The sequence below is a fragment of the Mustela nigripes genome, chromosome 3 (assembly GCF_022355385.1).
Source record: "Mustela nigripes isolate SB6536 chromosome 3, MUSNIG.SB6536, whole genome shotgun sequence".
Taxonomy (NCBI): Eukaryota; Metazoa; Chordata; class Mammalia; order Carnivora; family Mustelidae; genus Mustela; species Mustela nigripes.
The window spans coordinates 181065936-181084977 of NC_081559.1; the positions used below are offsets into that span (position 1 = coordinate 181065936).

General features: G+C 45.8%; 1 protein-coding gene and 1 long non-coding RNA gene across 6 annotated transcripts in view; both read left to right on the top strand.

Annotated features, from left to right (window-relative positions):
- The window catches only part of NTAQ1 (N-terminal glutamine amidase 1), a 20213-nt gene extending 17292 nt beyond the window's left edge, over nt 1-2921 (top strand). For both annotated transcript variants that reach the window (XM_059395115.1, XM_059395116.1), the window contains one exon: nt 2228-2921. In XM_059395115.1, the coding sequence (XP_059251098.1) occupies nt 2228-2337 (110 nt within the window). In that variant the 3' untranslated portion in view covers nt 2338-2921. The remainder of the gene's footprint in view (nt 1-2227) is intronic.
- A 1010-nt stretch (nt 2922-3931) lies between these two features.
- On the top strand, nt 3932-17875 carry LOC132014277 (uncharacterized). 4 transcript variants are annotated; one of them, XR_009403265.1, is made up of 5 exons: nt 3932-4280; nt 6037-6198; nt 13300-13396; nt 16388-16593; nt 17033-17875. It is a non-coding gene; the product is annotated as an uncharacterized LOC132014277 (long non-coding RNA). The 4 variants fall into 4 exon arrangements; XR_009403268.1 differs by lacking the exon at nt 6037-6198; XR_009403266.1 differs by lacking the exons at nt 3932-4280; nt 6037-6198 and adding an exon at nt 8172-9121.
- Nucleotides 17876-19042: the final 1167 nt, after the last annotated feature.

A 19042-nucleotide genomic window follows, 5' to 3' on the forward strand; every position in this document is an offset into this window, starting at 1 on the left:
CTCTCTCTCTCTGCCTGCCTCTCTGCCTACATGTAATCTCTCTCTGTCAAATAAATAAATAAAATCTTAAAAAAAAAAAAAGAAATAGCAATATGTACATACTTAAACATTTTCTTCAGTGTGGAGAATTTAAATCATATACTGAACTGGACTAAATAGTGTGTCAGATTTTCAACAGTTGTCAGCTCATGGCCGGTCAGCTCCCATCCATTTGCCTCCTTCTCATATTATTTTGAAGCCAGTCTCAGATACTATGTCATTTCAACTCTAAATGTTTCAGAATGGATCTCTAAAATAAAAGGCTTTCTTTAAAAAGAAAAAAAATAACCATTGTACCATTATTTTATCTAAAAAAGTTAACAGTAATTCTTTAAAATCATCATCTAGCTATCTAGCCAGTGTTCACATTCACAGTTATAAAGTCATAAAATCATTAAAGATTTATTTATTTATTTATTTATTTATTTGACAAAGAGAGAGGGAGATCACAAGTAGGCAGGCAGAGAGAAAGAGGGGGAAGCAGGCTCCCCGCTGAGCAGGGAGCCCGACATGGGGCTCAATCCCAGGACCTGAGATCATGACCTGAGCCGAAGGCAGAGGCTTTAACCCACTGAGCCACCCAGGCGCCCCATTTTTTTTTTTAAAGATTTTATTTTTAAATAATCTCTACATCCAGAATGGGACTTGAACTCACTACCCTGTTATCAAGAGCTGTATATTCTACCAACTGAGCCAGCCAGGCGCTCCCATATCCTCTTTTTTTATACAGTTTGTTTATTTAAATCAATGCCTTAATGAGAGATCCCTACATTGTATTTGGTTATGTCTCCGAAGAGTTTTTTTTAAATATATAGATTCCTTGCTCAGCTCTTTTAAACTTTTTTTTTTTTTTAAGATGTTATTTATTTATTTGACAGAGAGAAATCACAAGTAGATGGAGAGGCAGGCAGAGAGAGAGAGAGGGAAGCGGGCTCCCTGCCGAGCAGAGAGCCCGACGCGGGACTCGATCCCAGGACCCTGAGATCACGACCCGAGCCGAAGGCAGCGGCTTAACCCACTGAGCCACCCAGGCGCCCCTTGCCCAGCTCTTCTTTTCTTAAAATTTATTTGTTGAAGAAACTGGGTCCCAGAGAAGCAGTCTAGATTTTGCTGATTTTATCTCTTTTGTAGCCTCTGAATTTCCTATAACTTGGCAGTTGAATCCAATAAACTGGCAGTTTGATTATTCGTGCATTTTGCGGAGGGTTAACTCACTGAACCACCCAGGCACCCCTTCATTTAAATTTTTGTTTTGAAATAATTTTAGACTTTTGGGGCACCTGGATGGCTCAGTTGGTTAAGTGTCTGCCTTTGGCTCAGGTCATGATCTCAGGGTCCTGGGATTGAGCCCCAAGTTGGGCCCCCTGCTCAGTGGAGAGCCTGCTTCTCCATCTCTCTCTGACCTCCTCCCTCCTTATTCATTTTCTCTCTCTCTCTCAAAATAGAATAAAATAGGGACGCCTGGGTGGCTCAGTTGGTTAAGCAGCTGCCTTCGGCTCAGGTCATGATCCCAGCGTCCTGGGATCAAGTCCCATATCGGGCTCCTTGCTCGGCAGGGAGCCTGCTTCTCCCTCTGCATCTGCCTGCCATTCTGTCTGCCTGTGCTCGCTCTCTCTCCCTCTCTCTCTCTCTCTCTGATAAATAAATAAAATCTTAAAAAAATAAAATAAAATAAAATAAAAATAATTTTAGACTTATGAAAAATTTGCTTAAACACTTTAGAGCATTCCCATAACCCTTTTACTCTGATTTCACAAATGTTGAATTTTATATAACCATAATGTAATAACTGAAACTAAGAAAATGATGTACTTGACATAGAAGTATTGGTCTAGTACTGTTGACTTACAGACCTTACCTAAGTTTTGCAAGTTTTCCCAGTAATTTCTTTTCTCTGGTTCAGAATCTGCCCCGTGATACTACATTTAGTTGTCCTGTCTTCTCAGTCCCCTGCAGTCTCTGATAGTTTTTTTTTCCTTTCTTTTTATAACTTTTTTACAGTTTTGAAGAGTACCGGTCAGTTATTTTGTAGCATGCCCCTCAATTTGGGTTTGTGTGATGTTTCTTCATGATTAGATTGAGTTAAGTGTTCAAGAACCCTTCTCCATTTGAATAATTTCCCCTACCTTTGATCTTCTAGGTTGTTTTATTGTGTTTTCAATGGACATTTCTTTCATGAATTTTTTAGATTCCAAAATGAACCTGAATGATTTTATCAGTATGGATCCCGAGGTAGGATGGGGAGCTGTCTACTCCCTGTCTGAATTCGTACATCGATTTGGCAGTCAGAACTACTGAACTTGACATCTGGATGTAGAACCATGGAGAAATTCTAGGACATGATCAGTCCATCCCTTCACTGGGGACAGCAAACACTATGGTACCTTTGTCTTGGAATTATATTTTCCTCTTTTAATTCAGTTGAGTTGAAACATGGGTGAACAAAAAAAAAAAATTAAAAAAATTTTTTTTTGGATATGTTAGGTTGAAACTTGATGTAGTGTATATTTGCTAAGATATTCCAACTCTCATTTGTTAAAACATGTGATAACTTATGCCAGTAATTGCTTTTGTTATGATAGATGTGTGGACTTTGTGTCTGTTCTGGATGTTTCATTTCTCCAGCTACACTGTACGCTCCTTGAGGGCAAGGCTGTGGCTCATCGCTCTGTGACTCCCTCCAGTCCCTCCAAGGTGCCCATAAAATGTTTGCTGGTGATTGTGCTGCTGCTTGAAGAGGGCTGGTACTGTGAGCTGAATCAGCAATAAGTAGTAGTCTTTTTGGACTATTATGTTCTTAAGAAAAGACTGAAGCTCCCTCAGGCTTGAGTGTTATTTGGTCTATTTATATATGTTTTTAAATAAAATCGATTTAAAAGTAATTTTGTTTTGAAGATTTTGTGTCACCCTTGATGATCTGAGATATCCAAAAATATCTTACTTGTAGATGGGAACCATTGCTTTAAAATACGTGTATCAATCTTCCTTCTTGAAGATGTTTTAGAAATTGGCTTTCATCATATAATTCCAAATAAAAGATATTTGGCATTAAGCCGGCATATACAGCATTAACTCTCACACATGTCGTGACATATTTCTCCTGTAATAACGAACAGTTTCTGAAAGCAAGGATGCCCAGGCTTTTGATCTTAGATGAGTTTTCCGCTTATTGAGAAACTTTCATTTAATGTAGATCCTCTGCCTTGTGTTATGGTGGGATCCCTGCAGTCGTTACTCAAGAATCAGTCAAAGGAAATGTCATGTATCCGTTTGGGTCAGCTGACCAGGAGGATTCTGGGAGAAAGTGAGTGAACCTTTGGTAAGAGGAACACAGACACAACCTCTTAAGTTATTTTATAATTTAGAACTAATTATAGATCTCATATTTGCATATCTTTTTGGCTTTTAGATGGTCATTTAAAAAGCATGCGGCTAAAATGAGGAAGATAAATTTTGGCAGGCTGTACTACGGAAATGCTTTGTCTTGAGCAGAAAGTTTCAGAGGGACCAAAGGATTGTAATCTGATTTACAAACTGGATTTTTGGAGGGTCTTTTTTTTTTTTTCTTTTGCCAATTTATGAGCAGGTTTCCAGTCTGGTATTCATAATTGTGTCTAGTACAGATGAATCAGACAGTGCGTGTGTGTGTAAGTTTGAACTTGGCAGCCAACTTGTCTTGAGATTGAAAACCCCTTATATCTTGCCAGTGTAGGGAGTGAGTTTATAGTTTTAAGCCTGTTAAAGTGTCCAGTGGTCACAATCTGGAATTAGAAGCAAAAGAGGATATTTGTTGTTTCTTTTCTACCTACTACTCCCCTTCTACAGCTCCTTTTGGGAAACCCCTTCTTTGCATATGTAAAGGCATTTGGCCTAAGCTGGCAGGGGCCTGGAGCCCACCCCTGGACAAGTCTAAGAAAGACCTGTCACAGAGTCCTCTGGATTTGCTCTATTGACATACGAGGATTTAAAAAAAAAATCTCTCCATGAGGAATGCTAAACTAGGGGCCTGGGAGTTTGGGGCTCGTGGTGGGCAACCTGACTGTCGCAGAAGGGCCTGTGGCAGAATGCAGCCTGGCAGAGCTGAGAGCAGAGCAAAAACCCTGAAGGCATTTGTGAGTTCCGAGATCTTTCTGTCGCTTCAAGCCAGCGGCCACTTTGGAACTTCCCAGTTACATATACCAGTGGATTCCATTTTCTCTTCAGCTTATGTGACATGGATTGCTGTCAGTTTTAACTGAAAGGTAGGTTCCCTTGTGAGATTTTTCTTTGAAAGTTGTTTATCAGAAACTGTACTTTTGTCTTTTGATGCTTAATTTTTCCCTGAGGTCAGAGTTGCTTCTCTTTACACTCATCATGTGTGAGTGAACTGAATAAATACTGATAAACGCTGTCTGGAAAGAGGAACTTTCAAGAAAAGCAGGGGACTAAAATAGAATTTGTGAGTTGACTAGGAAAATAAGAAGAATGAGGTATTTCTGAGAATCTGACATATGACGGAGCAGGGAAGCAGATTCCACAAGGTAAACCGGCTCCTAGGTCCATGGACTCTGATGGGTTTATAAGACTATTAGGGTTTATAAGAAAGATTATGTATTTCATAAGCAGGGTTGGTTAGCAGTGGAAGTAAAGGCGAACTGTTTTGTGTATGTGGTTTTCTGAGCTTTATTTTTAATTAATTATTTTAAAAATAGGTGGTGCCTACACATGATACAAATTCAAAATATATAAAAGTATATGGTAAAAAGTCCTCCGTCCTTCCACTTTTTGATTTCTCTGTCCAGAAACAACCTGTCTTCAGTTTCTTTTATGTTCTTCCAGGAATTTTTTTTTAAACATTTAATTTATTTATTTGACAGACAGAGATCACAAGTAGGCAGAGAGGCAGGCAGAGAGAGAGGGGAAGAGAAGCAAGCCTGTTGCTGAGCAGAGAGCCCCGATGGGGGGCTCAATCCCAGGACTCTGGGATCATGACCCGAAAGCAGAGGCTTTTAACCCACTGAGCCACCCAGTCGCCCCTCTTCCAGGAATTTTTATGCCCATATTAGCATATAGGTATTATAGATTAAGTTCGTTTCCCCCTCCCCGTACAAGCGGTAACATTCTAAACATTGTTCTGCATTTTACTTTTCAAAGTTAAAATACTTGGATATTTTCTAATCAGTACATGTTGAACTTCCTCATTCTTTTTATTTTTTTTTTATTTTATTTATTTATTTTTTAAATATATATATTTATTTATTTATTTGACAGAGAGAGCGATCACAAGTAGGCAGAGAGGCAGTCAGAGAGAGAGGAGGAAATAGGCTCCCTGCTGAGCAGAGAGCCCAATGTGGGCCTCGATCCCAGGACCCTGGGATCATGACCTGAGCTGAAGGCAGAGGCTTTAACCCACTGAGCCACCCAGGTGCCCCCTCATTCTTTTTAAAGGTTACATTGTATTTTGTGGTGTGCATGGTCCATAACTTCACAGTCCTTTTTAAGTTGTTTTTAGTTTTTTGGTATGACAGAACTGCTTGAAGGAATATTTTTGTCTATGTGTCTTTCTGACAGTTTCCGAGATAAATTTTGAGAGTGTCGACTGCTAGTTGTCCCACCAAGTGCGTGCTTTTTTCTTTCCCTAAAGAAGGAAATAGCAAATGTTTTCTGTAAGGGGCTAGCTAGTAAATACTTTGGGCTTTGCATGCCATAAGGTCTTTGCTATAACTGCTCAACTCTGCATGAATGTATGGCTGTGCTCCAGTAAAACTTGGCTTATCAAATCCGGGGACTTGAGGATTTGACTTTGGGCTACAATTTGCTGTCCCTTGTTCTAGAGTAAGAGCTGTAGCTGGCATGTGGCTGTTGGGCCAGGGACTACAGTTCCCAGCCTCCTTTGCAGTGAGGTGTGGCCATGTGACAGGTTCTCCCCATTGGAATATAAGGGGCTGATGGTGAAACTGCCTACCCTGTCCTTTACACCTTTTCCTCCTTGCCTACTGATGAACGGCTGGGGACTAGAATGACCTCGGAAGCTGCCGGTTGAAGATAGCAGAGCCACCACCAGCCTGGACCCCCGAATGACCCTAAGGAGCCGTCTTACACCTACTTAAAAAGTATGATGTGGCACTGATCCTCAAAGACAAAACCTGTATATTTCTTTGGAAGTCACAGAATTATTGGGTGAGTCCTGATCTAGCAGTTTAGCCCTCCCTAAAGAATACCGTGGCCATTCAGGCCCTTGTGACAGGTTTTTTTTTTTTTTTTTTTTTTTGTTTTGTTTTTTAAGATTGTATTTGTTTATTTTACAGAGAGAGAGAGAGATCACAAGTAGGCAGAGAGGCAGGCAGAGAGAGGCGAAAGCAGGCTCCCTGTTGAGCAGAGAGCCCCATGCGGGGCTTGATCCCAGGACCTTGAGATCATGACCTGAGCTGAAGGCAGACTTAACCCACTGAGCCACCCAGGTGCCATGACAGGGTATGTTTTTGACTGGGTCACAAATTGTGATGTTCCTTGTGGAGTCAGTGCCTCTTTGTGCTTGTGCAAGCCAGCCCCTCGGTGTCCTGCAGTGTTGGTAGAATTCCTGCCTTTCGCAGAATATTTAGGAATACTGAAAAACAGATGCCCATTAATACCTCTTGCTTTGCGTGAGGTTAGGAGCCTGTGGGAAAGATGCCAAACGAGCCCTGTTTCCATTTACGGTTCAGACATGCTCACGCCTGTCAGGTGGCCTAGAAGTCCTGAAAGCAGTCCTCGCTAGAGCAGAGGAAAACAGCTTCCTGAAAGAAGAATGACATCTGAGCTGGGGAGACCTGTGGCCAAGTGGCTCAGACTGAACGATGACCGGAGGTTAGAGGGACCGTGGGCGGCAGTCACAGTGTGACGTGTGCCTCCTTGTTGCTCCCCCTTCACGGTCACTCTGACCCTAACTCCTCCGCCTTCAAGAAAGCCCTGTCTTCTGGGAACGAAAGGAGGGGACTGTCAGTTGGCCCACTCCGTGGGTCTGTGGGAACCTTGGAAGGAGCTGGTCTTGGGCAGGGGGAGGAGATCAGCATTCCGACAAAGGTTGGCGTTTCGGTGGTTGAGTGGTCAGCTCGGAGCCAAGGAGCAGGAACATGACGAAGCCTGAAGGCTGTGGCTCTGATTCTGGACCCGTTTCATCACGACCTTGAAGTAGAAAATCACCTTATATGGGACTTGCAAGCTGGTGGGAGCTTGTGTACACTCAGCTTGTAATAGTGAGCGATGCTGACGCTTCACAGAAACTTTAGGTGGAGAATGCTTTCCTAAAAAGTTGGGCTTGGGGAAGGTGTGCTTAATCAAGAATTGGGGTTACTATAAATGTGATAGGTTTGTACTTACTAGTGGTTAGAAGCCTGGGACATTCCAGAAACATACCATTAAGGGAAGAGGAAGTCATACTCATGTGCCTTGAATCAATTTTGGAGAACAGAGGTAGAAGTTACAAGGAGATAATTTTCCTACGTCTGCCTCTCCCTCCTTTTCTCCATCTTCCCTTCCTCCATCCGCCCATCCCTCCATCAACCCCATGTCTGTTGCATGCCTACCACTTGCAAACTTAGGTCACAGTGAGCAAGGCGGAACTGTCCCAAAGAAGATAGATGCAGAGTGCTCAGGGTCAAGGGACAGTGGGCTGCCACAGCACTCTCAGTAGCAAGTAAGCAGAAAGCTAGCCTTTGCAGAGTCTGTGCTACAGAAATCTTTTTTTTTTTTTCTTAAAGATTTTATTTATTTATATGACAGACAGAGATCACAAGTAGGCAGAGAAGCAGGCAGAGAGAGAGAGGAGGAAGCAGGCTCCCCGCTGAGCAGAGAGCCTGATGCGGGGCTCCATGCGGGGCTCCATGCGGGGCTCGATGCGGGGCTCAGTCCCAGGACCCAGGCTCATGACCTGAGCCGAAGGCAGAGGCTTTAACCCACTGAGCCACGCAGGTGCCCCTACAGAAATCTTTTAATAAAAACTTGGTCCCTAAAAGATTACACTTTGTTTTTATAAATTTTTTATTTTTTATTTACATATAATGTATTATTAACCCAAGGGTACAGGTCTGTGAATCACCAGGGTTACAGACTTCATAGCACATACCGGCCCCAATGTCCATAACCCCACCTCCCTCTCCCTACCCGCCTCCCCCCAGCAACCCTCAGTTTGTTTTGTGAGATTAAGAGTCTTTTATGGTTTGTCTTCCTCCCGATCCCATCTTGTTTCATTGATTCCTTTCCTACTTCCCAAACCCCTCATGTTGCCTTTTAACTTCCTCATCTCAGGGAAATCATATGATAATTGTCTTTCTCTGATTGACTTATTTTGCTAAGCATAATACCCTCTAGTTTCATCCATGTCATTGCAAATGGCAAGATTTCATTCCTTCTGGTGGCTGCATAGTATTCCATTGTGCATATATACCACATCTTCTTTATCCATTCACCTGTTGATGGACATCTAGGTTCTTTCCATAGTTTGGCTATTGTGAACATTGCTGCTATAAACATTTGGGTGCACGTGCCCCTTCGGATCACTGTTTGTATCTTTAGAGTAAATACCCAGTAGTGCAGTTGCTGGGTCGTAGGGTAGCTCTGTTTTCAACTTTTTGAGGACCCTCCATGCTGTTATCCAGAGTGGCTACACCAGCTTGCATTCCCACCAGCAGTGTAGGAGGGTTCCCCTTTCTCCGCATCCTCGCCAGCTAAAAGATTACACTTTGAACAAACAAGTGAGCCCAACTGAAGAACTGTCCTGTCATTACTTAAAAGGGCCTTGGAGGAAGGAAGTGACTGTTGTAGCACAGAAGGTGTAGAACCAGAAAATGTGGAAATATGTGAAGATCCCTAGGACCAGGAAGGAAAGTCCAGCCTGAGCCAGAATTACTCACTTAGCTCTCCTGTTGAGGGCTGACCAGCAGCTTTCTGGTGAGAGAGACTCGTTGGAGACGTGCTGGAGAGAGACTTGCTGGAGACTCGCTCTGGGACCTGCTGCTTCTGTGTGTTGGGTGCACGTGTACCTGCTGAGTAGAGAGAACACATTCTGGAGATTAGTGACAGTCTCTGCAAGCAAGTCCTTCTGGCACCTTCCCAGAACACTGAGGTAATGAGGCTGTCCAGTTATAACGCAGTGAGTATCTGGGCTGAGTGCTGGAGCAAGTACAGTCCAGCATCTGACACTCAACGGGGACAAGGGGCTAAGTCGCCCCCCGTAAGACAGTCTCTTACAGTGTGAGGCGCACGGTGGCTGCTTAGTAAGGGAACGAATTTGCCGAGGGAACGAATGTATGTTTATGAGGATCTTTCCATGCATTTCTGTTAGCGGTGTTGTTATAAAACCAATGACATAGTATGTGGTTGTACCCCTAAGGCAGCTGTAGCCAGCTGATGAGATTGAATTTGGTTGTGGGACCCAACCGACACGACCAGAGTCATTTTGCTCTGGGACGGCTTCTCTCCGGGTCTCCTTTTGCCCTTTGTCTCCCTGAGCTCCCTCCCAGTCTTGCTGACACATTGTCTGTGTCAGTTCCGAGAGCGTTCACAAGTATCTCCAGCTAGTTAGAGCATTCTTTCAGGAGATCTACTCCGTGTGTGCCATGGCCGAAGATCCCAGAGGGAGGGGACAATATCCCTGTATTTCCACAGGGTAAGTTTGGGGTGCTGTGGTCTGAATGCTTGTGTCCCTCTCTCTGTCCCAAATTCAGATGTTGAAATCCTACCCCATGGGGTGATGGTATTAGGAGGTGGGGCCTTTGGCAGGGGATTAGTTCTTGAGGGCTGAGCCCTTGTGACTGGGGTTAGCACTCTCAGGAAAGAGACCCTGTCCCCCCAACCCCTTCCCACGTGAGGACGCAACGGTAGGTGTGCAGCCCACAACCTCACTGCCCTGCGGGCGCCCTGACTGGACTTCCAGCATCGAGAACTGTGAGCAGTAACTTCCTGTTGTTTGGAAGCCACTCAGTCTGTGGCATTTTGTTAGGGCGTCCTAAAAGGATCGAGACCAGAATTCCTAACCTGCAGTGCCAGCACATACTGTGTGTGGTGATAGGAGCACATGTTTCTGGAGGAGGACCCGTAGCTTGTATTATCTGTTTATTCATTTAAAAATATTTTTACTTATGTAGGGGCTACTCTTTGCCAGCTCCAGGTTAGATGCTGGTAACTGAAACCAGAGTAGCATGTGTCCTCCTGTTGGTTACGGGCTGACAGTAGGGACCGCTGTCCATCAAAGAATCATCCAAATGACCACACTATGGCAGCTGTGCCCCGTGCTATTAAGGAGAGGTAATAGCTACATAAGGTGGGAGAAGTAATCTGGTTAAAGGGGTGGGGAGGCTTCCTAGAGGAGGTGTCGCATCCATCCAACAGATAGCTCCTATTCAGTGCCAAGCAGTGTTCCTGCCCTGGTGACTGAGCAGCGGAGAAAAAGCCCATGTGCTCATAGAGCCTACATTCTGGTGGAGGGGACAGACCGTGAACGTGTACGGCGTGTGAAAAGATGGTGGCCATTTATTGAGTTGGGGAAAGATTGTGGGGGGAGCCTTTTGGGAGAGGAAGATCAGGAGTTTCATTTTGGACGTTAAACCTGAGATGCCAGTTGGATGTCTTTGAGGAGATGTCAGGTAGGAGTTGGGATTCAGGGATGAGGTTCAGGGTGCGAATGTACAATTGGGACGCTTGGATAGTATTTGAAGGCACAGGACTCTAGGAGATCGTGGAGATGCTGGGTGTAGATGGGGAAGATGTCTGGGGACCTAGTCTTGGGGACTTTTACATTTAGGGGTCTGGAGAGGAGAAGGTGCCAGAAAGGGACAGAGAGGATGAGCTGGGGCGGGAGTGGGAGTTAGAGGATAAGGAGAAAACCAAGGAAGCCCAGGGGAGAAGTGATTTCAGAGAGACAGGGATCGGATCAGATGTCCCTGGTCAGTGGAGTCAGCTGAGGACCGAGGTGACTGTTGGCTTTGGCAGCATGGAGCTTCTTCAGAGCAATTTCAGTGGAGTGATGGGGATGGCAGTGGTTGGGCGGCTTCAGGAGGGAACGGGAGGAAGGAGGCAGAGTGCTTGGTAAATGGAGCAGAGAAATGGGCCAGTGCGGAGGGGGAAGAGGTCAGGGAGAGACTGCTGTGTCTCTAGCCCTCATGCAGTTTTTCCTTTATGAACAGATTAACCATTTCTGCCCCTCCAGAGAGAGCTCTGATGATACCAGAGACCTGTCCTCCGGGCCTGCTGTTGTCGCACACGGGGCTGACACCACTCAGCTCTTGCTCTGGCGGGGGTTATTCCCGATGACTAGATGAGTCCTACGGTTCCCTTCTCTTTTCTTCTCTTCTTCCTTCCTTTCAAGATTTTATTTGAGAGACATAGAGAGCAAGAGCAGCGGTGAGGGACAGAGGGAGAAGCAGACACCCTGCTGAGCAGGGAGCCTGATGCGGGACTCTATCCCAGGACTCTGAGATCATGACCTGAGCTGAAGGCAGCCGCTTAACCCACTGAGCCACCCAGGCGCCCCAACAATGTCTTTCTTGAGCATCGACGTGGAGGAAAGAATGCTGGATGGCCTGCCGGGATATTTCATCCTTGGGCACTAGCCCTGTAGGTCGCCCTGCTTTTTTTCTGTCTCCTCCCCACCTTGCAGTCTGTATCTCCTTGAAGCAGCCAGAGCGGTCTTTAAAAATACAGACCAGAGCACCTCACTCCCCTGCTTTAAAAACAACCACAAACCACCACCACTCCTACTCTATGGTGACTTCAAAATGAACTTAAGACAAAACCCACTGTCTTTTCGGAGACCCTTGAGGCCCCGTGTGGTCTGGACTGTGGCCACACCTGAGGCTCCAGCTTCACGAGTCCCGGTGTGCTCCCTGTCCTGGCACCGCCACGAAGATTCTGTTGTGAACCAGGCCAAGTGCATTCCTTCTGGAGGGACCTCTCATGCTACCTGCTCTGATTTGCCCCTTCTTTTCTGCATCTTCTCTGGGCCCGGCACTCCCTGACATTTAGGTCGTAGCTCCAAGTCCACAAATCCAAGCTGCCAGACTAGGCAAGGGCACGTCACTTCATCACTTCTTTCCTTCATAGCAGTTGTCACTAATGGAAACGAGCTTGTGTTTATGTTTATTTACGAGCCTGTTTGCTGTGTCCCTCCACCAGGCTGCGGCGGCTGGCTCCGCCTTACTCAGGCCAGCGGCATCCGTCTGGTCCTGTAGGTGCTCTGCAAGCATTCCTCGACTGTTTCACCAAGGATCGAGCCTCCCAGCCACTGGATCTCTGGCTAATGCCAGGGAAATGCTGCTCGGTTCTTGCCCGTTGGATTCCTCCCTCCAAACTAGGTTCTGTTCCTTTCCAGATCACACTGTCCTCGTCCACGCGGCTTCCTCTGACAGACCCCCTGGCCTCCATTCTTTTACTTCTCCGTCTGGAGGACACATCACAGATGGCTTCTGCAGGTGGCCAAGATCTCACGATGTGGCTTATTAGTGTCCCCCACACTCTCACTGGGCTCCTCACCCCCCAAACGTACCCGATAACACCTTGTCCCGTGTCTGACTGACGGTGGGGCTCACGGGATGTCCCCCTTTCCTCTGAGCTGACCGCGCAGCCTGGCACCGGAACAGACCATCTCTTTTACCCTCCAGCCACGGAGAGTGCGGCTTTGGCCGTGAGCTGCAGCAGGCATCTGCTGGGCCCAGGCTTTTAATAACATCCATTTGTTATCAAGTGAGCAGTCAGAGCTGAATTTCGCTTCGTGTCAACAGGCTGGCTTTCCTGAGGTTTCCATGGGGACCCGGAGTTTGAGAGCAATTTCTGGGAAGAACGTTGGAAAGAAATTGAGAGGCAAAATGTTAATCCAGTCACAATGTTCTGGCACACACCGTTTCTAGAATCATGGGTGATGGATGCGTCACTTCCCACTCAAGGCCCGAAGGGTTTAGCGCTGTTGTGATCTCCAAGTCCAGTGTAGAGGAGGCCTAATTCCTGCACTCTGAATACCGGAAAAATCAGGTTGCAGTCTGCAGTCCCCATTACACGTGGGCTTTTTGCTCACCACATGCTGTGTTATCTTGGGGGAAATTCCTAACCTCTCTGGGCCTTGGTTGCTTCACTTAAGGTTATTTTGAGATTGTGTGTGTGTGTATGTGTGTGTGTGTTTAAGAGAGAAGCTTTCATACTCTGAAAGGTTAAGTGTTTTAAATTGCTAACACTCATTTCTTGCGTACCGTGTGCCGTATCGTTCTTTCAATGTCATTTTAAAGTGATCCCTTTGCTTTCCCATCCTTTTAGTTCTGTCCCTCAGATGACTTTGTCCCCCATTGGACTTGGACTTCTAGGCATCTTGGGAACTTAAAAGCAAATCAGTTTGGACCCACCTCTATGGAAGGTAACCCGGATATTTATCTTTAAAAATGACTTATAAAAATACTCTTTGATGTAGTAGTTATTCCCCACATAGGAATTTGTCTTCTGGATTTACTGCTCATAAGTAAGAAACGGATGAACAAGTTATTCACTGTAGCATGGGGGTAACCACACGAGATTGGAAACCACCTATGAGCCTGTTCCCTGGGGCCCGAGGGGATGAACTGTAACCCACCAGGAGAGGAAATAGTATGAAGCTGTGAAAATAAATGAGCAAGGTTGCTCCTTAAGCTGAGTGGTGACGTTTTTATTCTTTTGTGTTAACTTACATTATATTCTTCTGTATCAGTTAGAGATTTAGTAAAGTTTAAAAAGCAAGGGAAACTGGGTGTATTAAAAGAGAAAAATACGTATGTGTTTGCTCGTATTTGGACAGAACATCTAAAAGAACATCGAGTATCCAACAGAAACTGGTAATTTTGGTGGCCTCTGGAGATGAGAACCAGGTGGCTGGGGTCGGGAAAGGAGGGAAACCCTGTGTACCTTTTCTGTTTTTTAAGAGTTGTGATCTCTGTGAATATATTACTTGTTAGAAATAGATTTAAGGGACACCTGGGTGGCTCAGTTGGTTAAGTGGCTGCCTTTGGCTCAGGTCGTGATCCCAGCGTCCTGGGATCGAGTCCCACGTCAGGCTCCTTGCTCAGCAGGGAGTCTGCTTCTCCCTCTGCCTCTGCCTACCACTCTGTCTGCCTGTGCTCACTCTCTCTGACAAATACATAAATAAAATCTTAAAAAAAATTATAAAAAAAATAGATTTAAAATTATAAAAACAAATAAACCACACTTTCATCACTTACACATTTACCCACATGACTTTCTTTTTTAAAACACACACACAACTTTTAACAGGTCAGCTTCAGTCAAGGTGTATGAGGCACACTTCACAGGACTTGGAGGTGATGTTTTCATGATGAGAGCCTGAGGACTAAGGAAACACTCCCCACCTGTTTTTCCACTGTATGCTCTTGGCCTTGTGTTCAGTAGCTCTAAAGGGTGGTTTTGCTGTGGGGAGTGAAGGAGCAGCAGGGGAGCCATTTGCATGCTGGTGAAGGACCCGTTTCAGGCGCATAGGGTCTGGAGCTGGGCTTTGTGTGCAGAAAGGCTCAGGAGGCCCATGAACTTGTGTAAAGAAACTAACCCTTCTCAGTAGATACCTCTTGTAAGAATCTTAACACCTCGAGGGAACCCATAAGGAACCCATAACGATAGCTCACATTCACTGGCTACTCATTTTGTACCCGGCGTTGCTTAAAGCTACTTTCTGTATATAAAATGACTATCCTTGCAACGCCCGATGAGGTAGGAATTCGTATTATCCCCAGTTTTCAGATGAGGAAACAAGCATGGGCACCTTAGCCAAAAGAGCACAGTTAATACATAGAGGAGCATGATTCGAACCTGGGTCTGGCTCCAGAATTACTACTACCTCACAAAATGAAGGTGCAGGCACGTTGGAATAAACCCAAAGGCAACATTAGGGCATGGTTCTCCGAGAAGCAGGGTGGATTCTAGAAGTGAAGACCTGCGGAAGGAACGGGGTAGCCTGTCTCAAACCACAGGATGAGATTTAGGGCTTCATCTTGGAGAAAAGGGGCCGTGGTGGCAAGCTCTTGAACAGCGGAGGGCTGTGGGGAGACTAGCACTTCGCAGAGTGTTCTTTGACTGGGGTCGTTGGCAGGATGGCATTGGCAGAGGTGGGAGGGGGAGACCCGTTGGGGGAAGGGCCTCCACATGCAAACCGATGGGGTCAGGACTGGGGAGGGTGCCGTGGACCTGGAAAGATGGATCTGGGCGATTTCTCCCCAAGGATTTGGTAGGGTTTGTACTAGTTGAAGGCTGAAAAGGAAGCAAGTAGAGGATAACAGGGTCGGTGTACTCTGTCATGTAGGGATGGGTCCTTTTTTATTTTTCTTAAAGATTTTATTTATTTATTTGACAGAGATTACAAGTAGGCAGAGAAGCAGGCTTGGGGTGGGGGGAGCAGGCTCCCCGCTGAGCAGAGAGCCTGATGTGGGGCTCGATCCCAGGACTCTGAGATCATGACCTGAGCTGAAGGGAGAGGCTTAACCCACCGAGCCACCCAGGCACCCAGGGACGGGTCCTTGAGGCAGTATTTCATCCTGCTGTACATTCTGGTGCGTTTCCTGCTTCTGCCGACTACTCTGCTCCGGGCCTTCGTGCTCTATCACTTGTCTGCCAAAACAGTTCTCCCAGAGGACACAGCAGATGCTGTCAATCCCCACCTCCCCCATAGTTCCCACCTCCCCTTCCTCTTCCTTACCTAAGTGAAGCACCTGTGTGTCCATGGGAGGCTTTCCCTTGTTCTAACATGCTTGGCTGGACATGTGGCAGAGTGAATCCGCCTCAGAGCTGCCTTCAGCAGCTGACGCTCAGGAACTGCAGGGGGAATGCTTCAGCTTTCCTGTTCCTCAGAGGGTACAACCCTTGAGGGAGGAGCTTCAGGTTTCCTGGGGTCCCAAGCAGGGTTGGTCCCCAGCTGCCATGGGGCGCACCTGCTTTGCACCTGCTGTAACTCACTTTCTTGCCTCTCCTAACTCACCCCCTTACTCCTTGCTGCTGCTTCCCAGGACCCCCTCTCAGGTAAACTACCTGTACGTAACGTAACCCAGTCCCTGTCTCAAGGTCGACTTTGGGAGAACCCAACCTAAGGCAGTTTACAGATGATACTATCTAGGCCCGGAGAGGTGATTTCACTTGTTCAAGCTTACAAAGCCAGTCTATAGCAAATCTAGGATTTTAATCCAGGTCTCCTGAGTCCATTGGGTTCCTGATGTTTTCTGCTAGACCATAGTATCTGTTATGATGCCTCCCCGGGCCTTTTTACATGTATGGTTTTCCTGCAAGAGTCTAACTCTAATATAAACTCATAAAAGGCAGGAACAATGGTCTTAATAATTTTGTACCCAAGACCAATAAGAACTGTGTCTTTCAGAGAATAGATGCTCCATGAGGATTTGTTGAAAGAAGACATAGAGTGAGAGGAAGAGGGCAGAAGGAGAAAGAGTGGGCAGTTGGGTGCATGACCTTGGGGAGCAAGAAAGTTCTTCAGGCATCTTGACATGGGACATGAGAGTCACTTGCCTTGGAGGAAGCCATGATGAAAGCGTCAAAGACAGAAGACCCAGAGGAGGCATAATGGTGAGCAGAAAAATCGGCGGAGAACTTAAAATGTCCATTTTCTTGGAAATCACTTATGAGGAAAAATCACTAGCAAAATCGTCTTTTTGAGTGCATGTATCCCTGAAAGGGAGTTTAAAAAAAATTATTTCTTGTTTTCAGTATAATATTAGTAAGCATAGATTTCTAGGCAAAAAAAATTGGATGGATTCTCACTGAAGATTAAAGTCTACAAATCAAAATTTTTTCAAACTATGCCCTACAAGACAGGACTTCCAAGGAAGTCTCTTGGAAGCCTCCTCAAGAAGAGGTTAATAGATCATAACAATGATTAGTAAATACTGGATCTAACTCTGAACTGGTGGGCCACGCCCTAGACTATGTCTTGGTCTGCATTATCTCACTTAGTCCTGCCAGTTACCCTTTGGTAGTAAGTGCTCTTCTCATCCCTTCTTCACAGACCGGGAAGCTGATGCTCACAGAGGTCACTCAGCGAGCAAGTGGACAAAGTAGGATTCATTCTCAGGACTATTGGAGTCTAGAGCCGGTGCCCTTCACAGACAAGACTATAGGTACCCTCCTACCCACCCCTTTGCTGGCTATGCCTTCCCTCCACCAGGACTGAAACTCCAATTTTGACACCCTGGAGAGCAAGCCGGGGCCCAGGCACTACACTGTTGGTTGCAGCTTGGGAGAGAGGAGACTAAAATGCCATCTTTTGAACTGCCTTCTCTAAGTCTTAGGGTCTTGCTTCCCCTGGCACAGAGGAGGCTTAAAGTGCATTTTAATGAATGCATTCTGCTCTCTTGGTACACAAGGGGGAGCATTTAGCACAGGAATGGGAATAAGATCGCTGCAGAAAGTATCCTTGCTCTTCGTAGGAAAAGAGTTCTCTCTCTCTCTCTCTCTCACTCACAGTTGTTTTCTGAACCCTTTGAAAGCAAGTTGCAGATATCAGGAGACTGCCTATAAATACTACGGCAGGATTTCCTAAGAACAAAGTCATTTTTCTGTATAATCACAATGTTATTTGCATGTCTAGGAGATTTAACATTGAGGCAATGATATTATATAATACCCAGTCTATATTCAAATTTTTCTAAATATTCCCAAGATGGCCTTTGGTGCTTCCCCCACCTCCCAATATCGAATTAACATTGTATTCTCTCAATATTAGAACATGGTCATTTTTTCAAAATATTTTGTTGCAACATGTTCACAATTTTTACTGGCTATTTAATATTCCATGCAGCTGATTTGCCATGATTTATTAATAAATATCTCTTTGGTTATTCCTGCGATGTTAACTGGGGCTTTTCCTTTTTCACTTTGACTTAGGCACCTATTCGATAGTTATCAGATCCCACAGCAAGAGTGAGGCTGACCATCATACACGGAGTTCACCAAGTGTTGAAGGTCAGGTTCCCCAGGAAAGACTCTGTGATGGAGATTCGCACATAGGAGGTTCACAGGGCAGTGCTTGGGGATCAACACCTGTGGGGGAATAGAAGAAGAAGGACTGGGCAGAGTCAGGGCAAAGGCCTCAGCTGCCCTTCCACTAGCTCCGAAGCTGAGATGGTCTTGCAGAGGTGTTCCCTGCTGAAGCAAGGAGGCCAGGTCTTTAAGCCTCTCTGCGGACCCGTCATTGAGTACAGGTCACTCCTGTGAAGGGGACATGACCTTGGGTGAGATAGCTGTCTTCAGCTTAGGGCTGTTTTCAGAGAGACTTGGGGTGGGAATAAGGGCCTCACTCCTGAGAGGAGGTCTGGGCAGAGACGAGAGCATCCAGTCTAGGGGAATTCTCACGAAGCTGTGGGCCAAGTCCTTGACCGCTGCAGCCAGACTGAATATGCAAGCAGTCAGCTTAGTGAGGGGGCATGTGTGCTGGGACTCTTTCCTAACTCCCCAGGGGAAAGGCCTTCTTCGAAAGTCTATGCTGGGGGCTTCCTTAGAACCACATAGAGCTTGAAATGTATTTTCTACAGTTGAGGACAAGGAGAACCCAGAGGGCAGGGTTTGGTCCTGCCCTCCTGGGCTCTGTTGGGGCAAAGCATGAGAGAGTATTTCCTGGGGCTCAAAGATGGGCCCCCTGGGAAGAGAAAACTGGGCCAGAGCCATTTAAAAGAAATTATTTAAGATTCATAAGTTGCAAAAATAGAGTTCCCATGTGCCCTTCACCCTGCTTTCCCCAGTGATACCATCTTACGTAACCATAGTACATTTTCAAAACTAGGGAACTGACATTGACATTGGTATGATACTGGGAACTAAGTTACAGACTTTATTTGGGTTTCATTAATGTTTACATGCGCTTGTGTGTGGGTTATATGTAATTTTATCACATGTATAGATTTGTGGATTTGTGAACTCATCATTGCAATCCAGGTGCATAATGGCTCCATTACTATGAAGAAACTCCCTAATGCTATAGCCACCCAACCCCCCGACCCCTGGCCTGCAACTCCTGATC